This window comes from Hemitrygon akajei, chromosome 6 (assembly GCF_048418815.1).
Source record: "Hemitrygon akajei chromosome 6, sHemAka1.3, whole genome shotgun sequence".
Lineage (NCBI taxonomy): Eukaryota > Metazoa > Chordata > Chondrichthyes > Myliobatiformes > Dasyatidae > Hemitrygon > Hemitrygon akajei.
In genome coordinates, this window is record NC_133129.1 from 122,146,554 (window position 1) to 122,165,449 (window position 18,896).

Here is an 18,896-nt window from a genome sequence, read left to right on the forward strand (position 1 = left end):
ATTCTTAATAACAACAGGTAATTATTATAAACCTAACCCTTGGAAAATGCCCAAATGATTAACTTGGTAAAATAATGTAAAAATCATGGGAATTAAAAATGAAAGTTTATCTTTTTTCAATTGACCATTTGATCTGAGTGCCAGAGCACTCTGTTTTCTGTTATAAATCAGAATGGGTATGCTAAAATAAGTTACACAAAAAGTTAAATAAATAATCCCATTTGAGTTTGGAGTAAAGTGAGGAGTCGCAGCATCCGGGTACTTTCCCTAGGCAATGAGAGCCACAGCACCGCTGTTCCTTAGGCAAAGTGAAATAAATTCGCCGCCGCTCGCGCCGTCAAGTAGTTCTCTTCCCCCTCCCAACCCACCTCCACAACTTCTCGCGCTCCCTTCGCCCCGCGCTCGGTCGATCCCTCTCCTCCGCGGCAGCGCGCGCCCTGTGCCTGCGCGCGCGCCAGCTGGCGGGGAGGGGGGTGGGGTGGGCCGCGAAGAGTGAACAGCCGGGATGAGTGAGGAGAGTGTGGGAGCTTCGCGCGTGCCAGGCAACAGGGCGAGCGAGGCGCGGGCACGAGTGGAGGGGGAGGGGAAGCAAAGGGATTCAACGTGAGGCGAGTAAGTAAGTGAGGAGAGAGAGAGAGAGAGAGAAGAGAGAGGGGCCGGGGCGCGCGCGCACACACACTCACTTTTTTTTCTCTTTTTTTCCGAGGGGGGCAAAAGAAATCGGGATTTTCTTTCCTCCTTTTTACCACAGGAAAACTATAGTTCTTTGAAAAAAAAACCAACAACTGAAGAAGTAACATTTAATTGTGGGTCGGCCGTTTCGCACCGAGGTGTTTTTTTTTCGCTTTTTCTTCAGGATTTGGAAACGCGAAGGATTTCGCTCCCCCTTTCCCTTTCCCTCCCCTCCCCACCCACGCCACCCCGACCGCTTTTCTCTCTGAACCCCTCTCCCCTTCAGTCGGTTGATTTTTCGGTGGGATTTTAACTGTAACGTGAGGGCCCTGTGGTTGCGATGATTTAAGGAACGGGGTAAATGTTTTTGAAGTTGCTGTTGGTTGGACTCGGGCAGCTCACCGCCCCCCTCTGGTTCGGCGGCGGTGCAGAGTGATGAGTCCGGTGGATGGGTGAACTTGTTTTGCCTTCACTCTGTGTCTGTTTCCCCTTCTCTCTCACTAAATATATTTTATATACTAGGTATAAAACATTTTATCAATATCAAATAAAGTTGATATTTATACACATGCGGCCGATCGCAATGTTTGATGCACTTTCCCCCTCCTGAAATTATTCGGGCCCTGTTTGTTGATTTTGTTTCTCTCTTCATTATTTTTTTGGCTGCGTGCGGAAAGAGGGGGAGAAAGAGAAGGGGAGCTGGGGCTTTCCATTTTTTTGGGGGCCTTTTTAGAGGGGTGGAGAGGAAAAAAGTGAAGGAAAGTGGCGCGGGAAGTAGAGGAGATGGAGTTGCAAACTCTGCAGGAGGCTCTGAAAGTGGAAATCCAGTTTCATCAGGTAATCTGGTCTCTTATTTTAATTTACTGCGTGTAATTGCATGTATGTATGTTAATTTCAACCACAGCCTCTCAAAGTACGCGCATTATTTAAGTCGTACGAGTTTGTTAAGATGAAATTAATTGGCAAGGAAGCATTTATTTCAATTTGTATCATTAAAATAATTAGCAAACTTTTTTGAATAAGGCTAACTTTTTTTAAAATAACTTGATATGTCACTTATTTAAATAACAAGATGAGAGCGAGCAAGTTAAATAGGTTAAAGTACTACATACAATTGTTGAAAAGTTGTGGACTAACAAACTTTTATGGATTTCTGTGAAGAACAACTTTGGATCTAAAAGCGTAAAATATCAATGCGTTCAGAATGTTTAATGAAATAGGGTTGCTTGTATTCTGAAAGTATTAGTCATTTCTGATTTTTGAATGGGAAATTTAAATAATTTAAGGCCCACTTAATCAGCAGTAGAGGACTTCCTAGATGTATTTGAATCATAAAGCCAATTTAGGACTAATTAGAGTCTATACTTATTGGGCAAAAATAGAGGTAGGGTGGAACAACTTGGAGCTTGGATTGATCAATAAAACCAGTCCTAATACTTTATATATTCTGGCATTATCTCCTCCCTAGAACATTAACTTTCTCTATTTTATCCATGCAGAAACTTGTGGCACAGATGAAACAAGATCCACAGGTATATTTTGTGCTGTGTTCACCTTTTAAAATATCTGCATTTACTTTATCACAAACTAGAGAAAATCTGTAGATGCTGGAAATCCAAACAACACATACAAAATGCTGGAGGAACTTAGCAGGCCAGGCAGCATCTATGGAAAAGAGTATAGTCAACATTTCGGACTGAAACCCTTCATCAGGACCCGTGAAGAGTCTTGACCTGAAATGTAGTCTATGCTTTTTAATATAGATGCTGCCTGGCCTGCTGAGTTCTTACAGCATTTTGTGAGTGTTGTTTGCATTTACTACATATTTATTTTTAAAGTTTAGGATGTTAAAATGTTTTCTTTCACATTGTTTCCTAATTATTCATAGACATAGTAGAATTGTTTTTGTGAAATATTATAACTGTCTTATTCTGAAATGTAACAATGTTTTAATCCAATAAGGAAAGACAATGAGATAGTTATAGTCATTTTATTTTTTAAAAACATGACTAACCAAAATGGCTTTTTGAGATCCTCTAGCATATTCAACTGGAAAATGTTGAATGACTCATTTTCCTAATATGATAGTAGGGCTAGTATTAGTAATGACATGTGATATTACATTGTTAAATTTTATTTCACAGAATGCTGATTTGAAGAAACAGCTTCATGAATTGCAAGCCAAGATAACCACACTCAGTGAGAAACAAGTAAGGGGAATAATTGATTTGTGACTGTTCTATTTCAAATGGTTGTGTTGCTCAGAGATGATCTCTTCTGGTAGATGGATTTTCCTGAAAGCTTTAGTAGTTGGAGTTGTGTGGTATTGGTTAGGAAATAAAGGGAAGAACTGATGTTGAGAGAGTTCCAAATGCACCTGTTATCCTTTTTGTTGTACTTTTTTACCAAGTGTTGGAACAAACAGATATTTCCTCAGACATATACTTTCATTCTAATCTCCTTGGACTTCCTGAAACTCTTTTGTTCATATACTGTCAGTTCCCTTTGTAATTGCATTAGCAGTGCAGAATTGTACTTTAATGATATTTTAATGGGTTTTTGCATAAATAAAGTTTACATTCCCATAGGCTTCCTTCATTCTCACTTGGTCTCATTTAATTCTTTTAACAAGCACTCTTAAGATTTAGCCTTTTTTATTTTTCCCCACCCCCATTTCTTTGTTTCTGATTCTGGATTCTTTGTGCAGTCAGTTCCATAAAATAAATACATCCAGTATTTAATTTATAGCATCCCTCTCTGTGCTCAAAAGAGGCCAGTAATATTTTGTAAAGATATGTAAGATTCGGTTTTCTGAATAACATTATTTTGCTTCACTTCTGAGTAATTTGTGTCTTGAGCTGCCTGTGTGATAAAAATGATGTACTTTTTAGGTAGAACTGGTAAAAGCCATAAAAACATTGCAAGTTTAAGCTTCCATTCTTGGGCCTGTTGATGTACTGTACTTTATAAATTCTAATGCAGAATCCTCATTTACAGTTTTAAATCTTGTGTTCTTTTTAAAGCCTTGATCTTTTTATATTTCTGTAAAGTCAACTCTGAACTATGATCATATGATGCTGCCTTTACAGCCATGTATGTAGAAATATCAGAATGACGGTTTGGATTTAGTTTGCCAGTTTTATAAATATTTTTTAAAGCTGTTGGTATTAATAAGTTAAATTAGTAGATCTGGGTGAAGATTTGGTTAATAAATCAGGGAACTGCTCGTGCTCATTTTTTATTTGGTAAACTTTGCTGCATTTATGGTTTTAATTAAGCATTGGTGTAATTTCCCTTCCCTTGTAAATGTCTGTGTTCGTGTATGACTGTATTACCATCAGCCTTTAAATCCCACCTCTGACCAAACATTTGGTCATCTTCCCTAATTTCTCCAAATGAAGCTGAGTGTTAAATTACATTAATGTTTCATTAAAATGCTCCACTGCACCAAAAGCTTAATTGCAAATTTCTGTGAACATTCTTAAACTTTAAAGTTTTTTAAACCACTTAGCATGTCTGAATTTGCACAATCATCAAAAATATTAATTTTAATTGCAGCCACCCTCCTATTAGAAGCATTTCTGAATTCTGTTCAGATAGATTTTATATTCCCTGTTTTTACTAAACCAAGGACTTGTTGATGGCAAAAATGGAGACACCAAATAATTGAACATATACTCAGAAGATGCTGTGCTTGAGTTTCCTCTTTCTTCCATGCAACTGGACAATTTTGCTGAATCCTTTAGCTGTTGAAATATGTAACTTGTCTTGCTGCAAACCTACCACCTGCTGGCCATTTGTGGTGTACAGGGATCTCTTTGGATTTGTGGAATCAATGCTACATTTTCTGCATAGATATAAAGCTTTGTTTTGGGGTTATCTGAATATGATTTGTCTTACAAAATTTCAACAGAACATCAAAAATGATAACCATTAAATAGCAAGCAATGTTTGCAATATCTGGCTTTGTCTGCTTCGTAGTTCTGGTTGAAGAGAAGACGCATAGTAGCAGTAAGTGACAGCAAGGTATTAAGAATATGCAGAGAGTGTATTGTTAATCATCTTCTAAAGCTTGTAGCATATTGGAGCAGCAGTTAATGTGATGAAGAAACGTAAGCTTATTCTCACTGCCTTGAGTTTCTGAATGTAGCACTTGTAGCACTTGGAATGGAGTGTGGAGTGATGTAGATTTTCAGAACAGAAGCTTAAATTTGGAGGAAATTGTTGGAACACTTTTTATTTCCTTAACCAGTTCAATAATGGAAGAAAGCTGGTTTGGTAGATTGCTGTTTTATGGAACCTGCTATTTGAGGAGAAAACGGGAAATATATTCTCAGTATTAGAATTTCTCTGTGTAGTTATCAAAGATAACATATTAGAAAAGTATTTTAAAAGTACAAAGGTCAAAAGAATTGAGATGAATTGTGTGATATATTTGCAGTTAAAACATTTTGAATGTCATTGCAGTATTATATCCTATGGTAAACTTTATTGTAATATTATTTTCAAAGATGTTTTTCAATCACATGTCTTGACAATTTTACAAAGGAAGACTTGTTAAAAATAGATTTATGATGTAGCATCTGTGCAGTTACGAGTAGAAGTGATCTCCGAGCACTATAACAAATTTTTGATAAATTGCATGTGTAAAAAAATGTAGTGGGGTGCATGGATAAGCATTGATTTACTAATTTATTTTTATTTTCTGTCTCTGTTTCCAATTTCATTAATTAATGATTTGGATCCTGCTCAGTGTTCAAAGTTGTTCAAACTTGGTACCCATTTTCACTGTGGCTCTGAAATCAAAGGTTCCAGATAATGATCAACTTAATCAAACTAAGTCCAACTCCTAGAACCTCTTTGGAATTTTCACCAGGAGCCAAACCAATGTTTCAGCTTTGCCATCTGTGAAAGCAGCCTTTTCAATATTTTGAAATACCCTTGACATTCAGAAATATCGTAAAACTATTAAACAAAATAAATGACTTAACACTTTAAAATATTCATAATTTGTAAATAAAATAACCTGAAATACATTTAAACATGTAAATAAACTCCTTAAACCAAAAATAGTTAAAAATGTGAAAATCAGGAAACTGCAAATGCTTGAAATGTAAGATGAAACTGAAAATACTGGAGATACCCAGCAGATAAGGCAACAGCTCTGCGTAAAGAAATGGATATTATGTGGACGAAAACCTTTCATTACTATTGATAAAGGGTGGGAGACCTAAAACCTTAACATTTTTTTTCCACAAATGCTGCCTGACCTACTCCAGTATTTTTTATTTTCTGTTTAAAAAGTATCTCCCTTTGCTTGTTTGCACCCTTATAATCCCCATTAAAATTAATAGACCCATGCATTCTGTGCTCAGAATCAATCACAGGATATGAGAACTTTTCCCCCTCTTTGCTTGCCGGTGTTGAAGATTTCCAAAAAGCTGCTTTTCCACTGTTTGACTCCACATGAAATCCAATGGTAAAGCACTGCAAGGAAATCAACATTGGATCTCTGAAAGCAAGATTTGAACAAGAGTTTGTACAGAAATCTGACATGGTAAATGCTACTACTTCCAAGTGGACTAGCCGGGAAAGCCCAGCAAAATTTGGGTAGATTTTCAATGGATGTTTATATTGGAATAACCTTAATTGAGGTCTTCCCAAGGTTATGATAGAGTTGCATTCTTGAGAACTGTTCAGGTTGGAGTGAAGCCACCCAGCAATATATTTAAAACAAAGGCTAACTGAAAACACTGTTGTTAAATCAGGATGTTTAATTCGACTTCAGATATTGCCACAAATAGTTCTTAAACAGAAGGTGCAGCAGCTGCCTAACTCATCCTGCTGGCTTCTCGAACACTTGTCTGTACAACTAATCCCAAGTTGGACATTCATAACTTGCGGAAGACATACAATCAAATTCTGGAAATCCTTTTAATTTGCAGGGTTAATAAATGCCTACAGCACATTGGTTAATAGCTACCTCATCAATAAAACTCCAGGAATAATATGTGGGAAAACTTGAAAGAGAAATGTAATTTCAGGTGTTAGAGATGCCGTGGAATTCCAAAATGAAATTTTTATATTTCACTTCAGTCCTTTTACTTGGAGATGTTGAAGGAATTGGGATTTGCCATGAAATACAGGGACTTGCATACTGGCAATTCTCAACATAAATGCTGCTGATTTCAGATTATATGAAAGCAGATACCTTTAACTTGCCTGCCATCCTTCGCTGGTTATGTTCTGACATTGATTTCCTGGAGGCTGGCAGCAGTGAATGAGCTTACTGCAGTTATACTAGTGAATCTGCCAGCTGAGCCTGATGTAGGAACAATAAATCTAATTTGAATTTTCATAAGGCCTGGCTAAGTAAAAGTTTTATTTATCTAATTAAGTTTGCTTATTTTTTAATGTTAGGTGCATTCTGAGTTTTGACAGCTTGCTAAATGTCAGAGTGGATCTTATTCCTGCTTTCAAGGATATTTTCAGCTGGTGAGTGGGCAGGTCAAAACTAGTTTCACCCATAAAATGTGAAAGGCTATACTGTTGCACAGGGCCTTGTTGATTTTAGATATAGATAACTTTGTGCAGCAAGTCCACACTGGCAGATGTGGAACTTGCCACAATGGTCACGTTTAGGCCCAATTTATTTTTTGTAGGTTAATTGGGTGCACACCACTGCACCCCCCCTCACCATGACACAAAAAAATTAGTTTAGAATGCATCAACAAATAAAATTACATTTCTTTTCTGTGGGGAGGGGACTTGGAAAACACTCAGAACCACAGAATTCAATTGGAGAACATCAGCAAAAGAAATATGTATAAATGGGACCATATGTCAGGGTTCACAAAGCAGATTTTCAAGTGTTGGTCGTTCTGTGCCTGTAAATTGAATATCGTTTTATTGGCTAATTGCCATTTGGTGGTTTCCGCACTTCTAGAGGACAGTTGCTACATCTTCCGTGCTTTAGGGTTGCTGCTAAGATGCTTCTGATGTGGCAATTGTCTAAATAGGTTCTAAAGTTAACGATGGGTTAATTGCTGAAGTTCAGATTTTTTAAATACAGTACCACATCTTGGTCAAGCTGTAAAAGTTACATTATCAATAGAAGTTAACTTTTCTATTAACTTCATTATACTTTTAGCACTATGGAGTATAAAGGGGACACAGCAGTTACAAAAATTTGGTTTTTTCACATAATATAAATGCTGTCAAAATGTTAAATGATACGTTGCCTCTACCACACTTAAGGCAGCTGTCAAGACTGACATTAAAAGAACTCTTCATATTGATATGTAAGAATATATTCTTACTGAAGTATTCTAGTCACCATTCAGTGATTTTAATCTGTGTAATTCTATAAAAGATAACATAATCAGGTAGCAGGGTAATCATTAGAACAGTTTCTAAATTGTGCATGCTGGGATTAGTTTATAGTTTTGAATGTTTTCAATAATATGGATAATGAAATCAGTGGTAACAAACAGATATTTTGCAAAAATGGCTTCTGATCATGTGTACAACATATATAATGTCCACAACAGTACTGAGGCTAGTGTTGCTCAGTTGTTTTTGAGATAATTTCCAGTCAATCTGACTGAAATTCATTATATGAATTTTACTTCTTAGTTATGTGACATACAGGAAATATTTAATCCTGTAAACCAGATGAATTATAAACTTTTCTCACAATCAGACTTTCTTCTTCTTTGCATTTAGAATTGAATTTGTACTTTTTAAATTTGGAGTCTTTTTCTTTTAGAACAATTAATGCTTTTATTATAAAGTCTAATGAGTACAATGTCTAAAGCAGGGACTCCACCCTTTTTGAATGCCAGAATAGATAGCTCCCAAGTTAACATTAAAAATATTTTGGCATGTTGAAATTTAGTGCACAGCACTTTAAGGGAAAAAAAAAATTGGGTGGAGTACAACTGTTTGCCTGAAGTTTGCTCTATCATTTAAAACATGATCTAAATGAAGTAACCTGACATTTAATATTCCTGTTCAGCAAAAATCCGATTTAAAACGTAAGACTGTGAAGCAGGACGAATGGATGTAGTTGTGATATGGATTGATCCTGGTATGGTTGAGTAGCAGGGCAGAAGGGTCTTACCTTGTGTATACCTTATTTCTATCACTCTTTCTCTGGCACCTATGCCCTCAAATTCTAAAACCTGGATCTGGCCAGGATACTTCTGACCACCTGCATCTTTTGGCCTCCTGTCTTGTTATGTAGCGCTGTATCAAATTTCCATTGACACTTTTTACTATGGAAAAGGTGGTATATGAATGTCATTGTTGAAAGCCGTGTACTGAGAAACTAGCTTGGGTTTTTATTATTTTAAAGATGTTGCTGGTATTTTTGTCTTTATCTATTCTATTTTACCAGTGTGGTGCACATTGATTTCTGGAGCCAGTTCAATCTTTATGGCAAAAGTACTCTCATGATACTGTAGGATAGGGTTTAGAATTTTCGACCCAATGTTGATGAGGAATGATCATAAGTCAAAGTGCTGTCTGACTTGGAGGTAGTATTGTTCCTATGTTCCTGCTGCCCTTATTCTTCTGAAATTGCATTGTTTTTGTGTCAGTGGAAATGCTATCCAAGCATTGATGGAAATAATCTTAACTTTGTAGCTGGCTTGATTGTGTATGCGCCACAATAGCTGAAAGTTCGTTTCTTTGTTCCCAAGACGTTCCAGAAGTAGAAGATAATAGTGTATATGCGTATTACTAAGCTCTAATGTTGCATTTTATGGTTCTGCATATTTTTTTTATTCATTCAAGGGATGTGGGCTTTGCAGACTAAGCCGGCACTTAATCATCCATCCCTAATTGTCCTTAAGCAGGTGATGGTGATGAGTTTTCTTCTGTAGTCCTTCAGGTGTGGATATATCCACAATGCTGCTAGGGAGTGAGTTTCAGGATTTTGACCTAGCCGTGATGAGGGATTGGCAAAATATTTTCAAGTCAGGAAATGGTACGGATTAGAGGGCAGCTACCATTTGTTTTTCCCAGAGATGCTACAAACTTAATTCAAACAATCTGAGCTTTCAGTTTTGACATGGAATTACCAATCTTGTGTATCATTTACATTGCTTAACTTAAATTATTGATTATGGGGTGGGGGGTGAAAAAAGCAGATTACTAGCATTAAGCTGTGGTGTGAGTATATTCCAAATAATTTCACTGTTAAGAGTTGTATTTCATTGCATGCTGCAGCTGAGTTTGTTATGGGATTTCATTTATGCAATGTAAAGAGGTTCACATAATTATTACCCAAGATGACTTTTAAGAATGTAATGCAAGAAATGGAAGTAGGAGCAGTTTATTAGGCCCCTTGAGTAAGCTATGCCATTTAATAATATTGTAGCTGAACCTGGACCTCAAATTCTTATTTCTGCCCAGTCCCCATGTTCTCTTAGGTTGCTTGGTAATCCAAAGCATCTGTGGCCTTGTGATTGGTATAATATTTCAGAATTAACTTGCTATAAACTTACCTTAAATTGGCATATTATAATAAAGTGAAACTGCCCCTATTAGCAAGGCAAAGCCTAAATATAGGTATTGTGTAATAAACACTGACAGGAAAGAAAGACCTCTATAGAAACTTTCATGTCAAGTTGTCCCAAGTGCTTTAGTGGTGCTTAATATTTTGAAGTATTGTTCTCTAATGTAATAAACTAATCCCGTAGAAGATGTGTACGGTCATTTCTGGATTTACCTTTTCATACTTGAATATAAATTATTATACCAGGAATTATTTTTCAATATGTTGGACTTAAACATGGAATGCAGTTAACTGAAGATTTTGAATATTCAAGACATTTTTGTTTAAATGTGAAGTGTTGGTAACTTCTGTTGCCTCCTTCAAGCAACTATTTTTCATGTGAATTTACATCATGGATGGTCCTTTTTCTTGCATTATTTGTTTAAATTGTAATTTGAAACTGACAATGAGAACTTATCCTTGTGTTACTTAGGGAAATTGAGGTGAATTAATAGTTTCGTTTTTTTGAGCCTCTTCTGATAAACTTGGTAGAAGGGAATCAGAGTAGAATCTATCATTTGATGGAAGAGTAGAACTTTTGGTCCAATTCCTATGCTATTTCTCGGATTTACCTTTGTCACATAGTTGTCACAATTTACCGCAGTGACTTTGGTTTAAATCAGCTATTGCATCGTTTTCCTGTTGTCTGTGCTGCCAGCTGCCCCGTGCTGCTCTGGTGGACTCATCATTGAGTCCCAAAGGGGCAGCACAATTTTCCAGCTCTCATGTCGGGGAAAACAGTCCCAGCCTGTACTGTATTAAAATTGTTGGAAGCTTGACTGCCTTTGTCCAAAGAAAGGGATCCATCAACTCTTGGTTGTACTTCTGTTATTTGGTTGCTTCAATGATCTTAATTTTGTGCAAGTATGAATGTGAACATTGAGTGGTGCAATGCAGGTACAGGCCCTTTGGCCCATAATGCCAATCCAAGCTGATCCTATCTGCCTTCATGTGGTTTATATTCTACCATTTCCTGCTTATCTCAATGTGACTATCTCAATGCTGCTTAAACATTGTTCTTGAATCTGTTCTAACCAGCTCCCCTGGCAGCATGTTCCAGGCACATTTCATTCAGTTTCCCCAATTTAGAACTTCAAGATCTACTCGTATCAATATCTGTGATTATCTGAAAACTTAAGCAATTATCACTTTTCCCAAAATGCTCTCCCACTGAAACTCTAAACAGCTAACTAGACTAACTTCTCAAAACAAGGTCAACTATAGCTGTTTCTCTGGTAGTGTTGTCTGCATAGTGTGTCAAGAAACGCCAATTTGTTAGGCTGCCCCTAAAAAATTCTGTCTCATCAAAGCCTCTGGCACTAAGAGAGTACACTACCAGTCAATATTGGGAAAGATAAAGTCACCCACTACAACTATTCCATTACTTTTACAATTTTTCAGAATCTGCTCACACATCTGTTCCTCTATCTCCTGCTGGCTATTGGGAGACTTTCAGGGTAATTCCACCATTGTGACTGCACCTTTCTCATTCTTGTGCTCTCCCCATATTGTTTCACTGGATGGGTCATCCAGGCTATCCTCCCTAAGTGCTGCCACAATGTTCTCCCTCATCAGTAGCAGCTCCCTTACCTCTTTTACATCCTTTCGTATTGCATCTGAAACATTTGGATCTTGGAAGGTTGAAGGACTGTATCTGCCCTTCTGTCAGCCAAACCTCTGCAATGGTTGTAACATGGTAGTTCCATATACTTGTTGTAATTGTGAACTAAGTCACCAGAGGGATGCAGTTGGTAGATACAAAAGTCTTTATTTGGGACACACTCAAGCTGGCAGCCTTGTGGCTGGTGGTGGGGTGGTGGGGGGTGGTGGAGGGTGTGGAGAGAAATGTTGTCCTAACATCTGCCTTTCCCTCATCAAAGTATTCGCTAACCTGCTGTGCCATTCTGCTGCCATGGTTATTTAAAACTTCTGGAGTAGCATTAGCAAACCTCCCTGCAAGAATATTGGTGACCCTGAAGTTTATGTGCAACCCATCCTTTTTTGTACAAGTCCCACCTGGAATAGAGCCCAGTGATCTAAGTACCTGAAGCTCTTCCTCCTGGATCAGCTCCTTAGCCATGTTTTAAACTGTACAATGTTCCTATTCTTGTTTTGCTAGCATATGGCACAAGAAGACATCTTGGGATTGTATCTTGGAAGACATCTTGGTTTCTGCTTAATTGCCTCAAATCTTTTTACAGGACCTCCTTTCTTCCTCTTGGCTATATTGTTAGTTGCAATATTGATCAGGACTTTTGGCTGTTTGCCTCTCCCTTTCAGAAAATCTGTGCCTGTTCAGATGATCTTGATCCTTGGACTAGGGAAGCAATATGCCATCCTGGATTCTCACTTGTTGCCACAGAAATGTGTCTATAGACATTTTTAACCTCCCTCTCTCCCAGTGTGTATTGCCCACCTGCTTCAAAACATCCACCGTTGTCCCTGTACCAAAGAAAACCAAGGTAATATGTCTGAACAATTGATGTCTTGTTGCACTCACCTCAATTATAAGCAAATGCTTTGAGAGGCTGGTCAGTGACTACATCTGCAGCATGCTACCACCCACACTGGACCCCCTACAATTTGCCTACAACCATTCAACAGATGATGCCATAGCCACAGCACTCACCTGGAGAAGAGGGATGCTTATGTTAGAAAGCTGTTCTTGGCCTACAATTCAGCTTTCAACAGTATAACTCACCCCAGGCTTGACAAGACATTGATGGGCCTTATTTCCAACAATAGTGAGACAGCTACAGAGAAGTCAATGCCCTGACACAGTGGTGCCAAGAAAACAATCTCTCCCTCAATGTCAAAAAAAATGAAAGAGTTGACCATAGATTACAGGAAGAATGGAGACAGTCTAGCTAGCCCCTATTGACATCAGTGGGACTATAGTTGAGAGGGTGAGTAGTTTAAAGTTCCTTGGTATCACATCATTGAGGACTGTACATACCGCTGTATGGTGAAAAAGAAGCACAACAGCACCTCTTTCACCTCAGATGGCTGAAGATGTTCAGCGTGTCCCCAAATCCTCAGGACTGTCTACAGGGGTACCATTGAGAGCATCCTGACTGGCTGTGTCATTTGCCTGATATGGAAACTGTACCTCCCTCAATTGCAGGGCACTACAGAGTGCTACAGACATCTCAGCCCATCTGTGGATGTGACAAAGCACATTGGAAGAATTTTTTCTTTAGTCGAAACTGGTTCCTTTGACTTTCGCAATTTTTAGCTGAGTCAGTACTTTGGAAATAAAATTATAAAGTTGGGGCATCACTGTAATTACATGTAGAATGCAATTCTTGATTTTGATCACTCTTGCAAAAATTAGTGAAATAAAGCTAGGAAGAGAAAATAAATTATCAAAGTTTCTTTCTTTTTGTCCTCCTGGTACCTACTAGAATTTAAAGGACATTTTATACAGGTAGATAAGTAACATCTAGAGGCATGTGAGCCAATTTCAGGCAAATAGGATCAGCTTAAGAAGACACCTTCGTTGGTTATAGAAGATGAGTTGGCTCAGGTTTGTTTTCTGTTTAAGTTTAAAACTGACTGTGGTGAATGTATGAATCAGCTGATTGTGTTAGACTTGGATGCAATTCCTGCGTGGTTAAATAGTTTATTGATATTCATTGTCAAGGATTTTATACTTAAAAATGGTAAAATACTAGTGTGTGATGACGTCTGTATAGTTGTATAATAGATCACTACTTTGAAAAGGAACACAACTGTTAAGCAATCGTCCTTTAAGACATTTTAACTTTGATTTCTGGAGTTGCAAAGATCCCTTTGGTGGTTTTGTTTATAAAATAAAGTTTGTGGGCCATTCTTGCACTAATGGTAAATGATTTTGTTCAATTGTTCAAAACTATTTTCACTTCCATTTTGGTCAAGCTTATAGGTTTGAATAAAGCAATGTCAATTCACAAAGCACATTGGAAGAATTTTTTCTTCAGTCCAAACTGGTTCCTTTGACCTTTGCAATTTTTAGCTATGTCAGTACTTTGGAAATAAAGTTATAAAGTGGGGGCAACACTCTAATTATATGTAGAATGCAATTCTTGAATTTGATCAGTCTTGCAAAAATTGTTGAAATAAAACTTTTGATGCCATTAATTCTTTCTGCAGGCAACTTGGTTTAGCTCTATTTTGAAAATATCCGTATTATTATAGCTTTAATGTAATATGATCATGGTTATCAAACAGAATATAGTTTGTATATAGACTTAAATTTATTTCTGTCCCAACAGCATTAAGCCCTGTTTGGAAGTCCTCTCTATGAGTTTATTTTTCATAGCTGATACCATTGACATTTGTGAATTTTCAATCTTACTATTGATGCATTTGAACTACTTTAGTGTGCACTGAACAGTAAGTAAAGAATCTGTAAGTGCAGCAACAACATAGGTCTTGTATTTCTAAAAGGAAGTGGTACATTATGATATTTTTTAATACTGTTGCTTGTGCTCTTTCATAGTCATTAACTAAAGGACTAGTATTTAAAACACAGCACCAAGGTAATTGTTAGAATAACTTTTGTAGCTTCTACCTTTCATAATTTACCAGGAAAATACAAAAATTTAATTTATTCAGAAGGTTCCTTTGATTTTTCTAAGGAAAGGACAAATAAAATAAAACTACTGTAAATTTCAGGTATCATCATGTTAGTGTTTTATCTTTTAAGAGCTGCAATTGTAATCATGCAGCATGGAAATGGTTTCTCAGGTCCACTGAGTGCACTAACCATCAAATGCCTATTTGCCAATAACGTACCAATCTGCATATCTTTGGGGTTAGAAGGAAGCAGGGCACTCAGGGGAAGTATGTTCAGTCACAGAGAGAATGAGCAAATCCCCATACTAACAATGCCGGAGGTGAGGACCGAACTTGTGTTGCAGAACTTTTTTTAAACTTGCACTGTGGCCTTATCAACATGTTTGGATGGAACTGTAGGACTGTGTTGCGTCAATTGGAAGAAAACAGAAAAAATTCTCAGACAATGTCATTCAACTGGTTTAACAGTTTGTGAATTTGATTTGCTGACACATCTGACTAACAGTCATGGATAACTATGCACAGTAACTTTATAGGGACTTAATGCCATTGCTGAGATAATATTCTTTACCAGTTTTAATAAGTGTGCAGACGAGTTGTGGAGAGGGCCTGAGGTTGCAGTTTAATATTTTTAAGCAAATTATTTTTAATGTAAATTGTATTCTGCATTATAGGCCTTTAAAGTAAAACATTCACTGATATACAATGCAAAAACAAGGGACTGAATATAAAATCTGAAATCAAAACAAATCAAAATAAATTTAGTTATCTTCTGTAAGGAAAAAAACAGTTAACATTTGAAATAGACGTACAAGGACTCTTACTACAATCTTTTTGAAAAGATGTTGGGTGAGTTTGGTAACCCTGTCTCGAAAGTCAACATCAGAGCATCTTTTAAGAGGCTGAGCACTCGCCAAGTGTTAGCCCTTGATAGTGTATCTGGAGTGCTCTGAAAACCTGTGCCAACCAACTGGACATCTTCTATCACTGCTGCAGTCAGAGGTTCCCACCTGCTTCTGTACCTCCCTCTGCAACTGAACTCTTGACTTCTCCGGGACACCAGTCCGTGCGGATTGGAACTCTTTGCTGACCATCAGTACTGGTGCACCTCAAGGATGCATGCTTAGCCCACTGCTCTATTCTCTCTACATCCACAACTGTCTGGCTAGGCACAGCTCAAATGCCTCTAGAAATTTGGCGGTGACACAACTATTGTTGACAAAGCTTCAGATGTTAACGATAAGGCAAACAGGATCAAGATAGATCAGCTGGCTGAGTGGTATTGCAACAACAATCTTGCACTTAACATCAGTAAGACCAAGGAATTGATTGTGGATTTCAGGACGGGGAAATTGAGGAAGCATGCAACAGTCCTCATTGAGGGATCAGCAGTGGAAAGGGTGAACAGTTTCAAGTTCCTGTATGTCAACATCTCTGAAGATCTATCCTGGGCCTAACAAATTGATGCAATTACAACAAAGGCATAACAGCGGCTATATTTCAGTAGGAGTTTGAAGGGACTTGATATGTCACCAAAGATACTCCTAAATGTCTACTGATGTACTGTGGAGACCATTCAGTGATTGCATCACCATCTGGTATGGTACTGCACAGGTTTGGAAAAAGCTGTAGAAAGTTGTAAGCACAACCATCTCCATCATGGGCACTAACCTCCCCAGCATCGAGGACACCTTCAAAAGGTGATGCCTCAAAAAGGTGACATCCATCATTAATGATCCCCATCACCCAAGTAATGCCCTTTTCTCATTGCTATCGGCAAGGAGGTGGTACAGAAGCATGAAGGCACAACTCAACATTTTAGGAACAGCTTCTTCCCCATTGCCATCAGATTTCTGAATGGGCAATGAACCCATGAACACTACCTCAATTCCTTGCTCTCTTTTTGCACTACTTATTCAATTTAGTTTTTTATATATTACTGTAATTTATATTTTTATTATATGTTGCAATGTACCGCTGCCACCAAATTTCATGACATATGTCATTAATATTGCACCTGATTCTAGAAGTGAAAAGCATGTCAGTCTCAACTAATTTTCTTTTACAGGTATTAATTTAACTTTATGGCTATTTGTATGGCACTGATACAATTAAGTACTGCACTGGAGAACATAGTTAAGTAGTTAGAAGTTGGTGAATATGTTTTGCCTGTTGCTTAAAATATGCCATCCTGTTCCTAACCTTTTCAGGAATTTCTTCAACTAATAAAACATAGGACCAAACTTAAATATTTCCAGAGTTGTTGCTAATTTAAAAAAATGTTAATTATAATTTTTGAGGATCCATGGGATTTGTGTAATTTATACTTCAGTTTGGTTATGTAGTTCAGTATTCTGTTTGTTATCTTGATTGATTGATGGTTGAAGTGTTTATCTTTATTCAATGAAAGGGTCCACTAAAACTTTTGGATTTGTTTAGAATTAACCTTTTAATATTTTAATAAATCCAGGTAACTTCACTCTATGAAGGGTGGTTACCTGGATTTATTCTTTAATATAGAGTTTGCTGTTCATATTAATATTCATCTCATAGTTTTTGGCCTATTTTGTTACTGACCAGATCAGTGCCCATATATTTTGATGCCATCTGTAAATTAACTTAATTATGTAAGCTATAAACTTGGCTCCCAGTTTCATTTCTGAGTCATTCAAAGCACATATCAGCAATATTACATAATCTTAATGAAGGGAGTTTAATTTTAAGGAGTCTGGTACATTATCAATCTACCCACCCACAACACTACCTCTCATCTGATCGAATCTTACTGTTCTTTCATTTTTTGCTGTAAATTTGTCATTTTTTCATGCAAATACAATTTGTATTCTCAACTCAGTTGAATGAACTTTTAAAGTAATTGCATTCAGACAGCTGTCAATGGAATGTCCTGATGGTTTTTGCCTTTGTGGAGAAAGATAAATGCTTTTAATTAAAGGTCGGGACCATCCATCTAGGCTCATCTTCATTAGAATGCCATCATCAAAAGTCATTGGATATAGTCAGGTAGCATCTTTTTAGAGAGAAATGTATATAAGCTTCAGGTTAATGACAAAAAAGTTTAAATTTAGAAAATAGGCATGTTTAAATTTGCAGAAAATGGAGGCAACAACTGGATTGCTTGCTAGCAGGGGAGACCAGGAGAAGGCAGTTGACAACCGATTGGCATTAACCACAAAGTGCACTACCCTCATGCTAATTGCAACTAATCAGTCTGGAAGATGTGTAAATAGAAGATAGGGGTTGGGGGTGTGGGGGAAGAAGCCCTGCTGGAATTATAAAATACAGCTGTGAATCTGAAATAAATGAGCATGCCGAGGAAGCTTAAATCTGCCAGTTTGAGTGGAGAGAAAAATCCAAATGAGCTCAGAAATGGCCAGGTATTGAAAGTAAACAACAAAATTGCAGATGGTGAAAATCTGAACCAAAAAAACTGGTGGAAGCACTTGGCATACCGGGCAGTTAATAAATATTTTCAGCATTTTCAGTTTTATTTTGGGTTTCCGGCAGCTGCAGCTTTTTTTTAATTAAGTTACACTGGAGGGTGTACACAATTGATATATGTACTATTTAAAAATAGGACGCTCAAAAAAAACCCAAAAATTTCTTTACATTTCAAATCTAGGTCCATTGCTTTACCCTCTGCTCTCAACACCATTTACATGGAGATGAATATTCTGTGAAAATTTCTAAGTTATTAAAGACATTCTACAAATGCACAGTACAAGTCAGGAATGTGATGGGTTACTTTATACTCTCCTGTATTGGGTGCACATTAATCACTTGTTCAGCAGACCATCAGTCCCCCTGTAGATACAATACTCATAACTAGAATACCAGGACTAGTTTACTGAATACAAACCACAGCCCACCAAAACTTCACTAATAATATCTCCCAAACCAGAGCACAAAAAAGAACAGTAGTAGGCCACTAGGCCCCTCAAGTCTGATCATAGCTGATCTATATTGATCTCAATTCCTTTTGTGCATCTTTCCATAACCCTCAATTTCTTGATCTTTTAAATATTTACCAGCTCCACCTTAAATGCATCCGGTGTTTTGCTCTGAACCACCCTCGAGGATTCCAGCAATT

The 18,896-nt window shown here is 37.3% G+C and overlaps 1 protein-coding gene across 5 annotated transcripts in view; it reads left to right on the forward strand.

Annotated features, from left to right (window-relative positions):
* The first annotated feature begins 641 nt into the window (after positions 1-641).
* The window catches only part of phf21aa (PHD finger protein 21Aa), a 395,003-nt gene continuing 376,748 nt past the window's right edge, over positions 642-18,896 (forward strand). For all 5 annotated transcript variants that reach the window (XM_073049161.1, XM_073049163.1, XM_073049159.1 and 2 more), the window contains exons 1-3: positions 642-1,509; positions 2,172-2,204; positions 2,817-2,882. In XM_073049161.1, the coding sequence (XP_072905262.1) occupies positions 1,456-1,509; positions 2,172-2,204; positions 2,817-2,882 (153 nt within the window). In that variant the 5' untranslated portion in view covers positions 642-1,455. The remainder of the gene's footprint in view (positions 1,510-2,171; positions 2,205-2,816; positions 2,883-18,896) is intronic.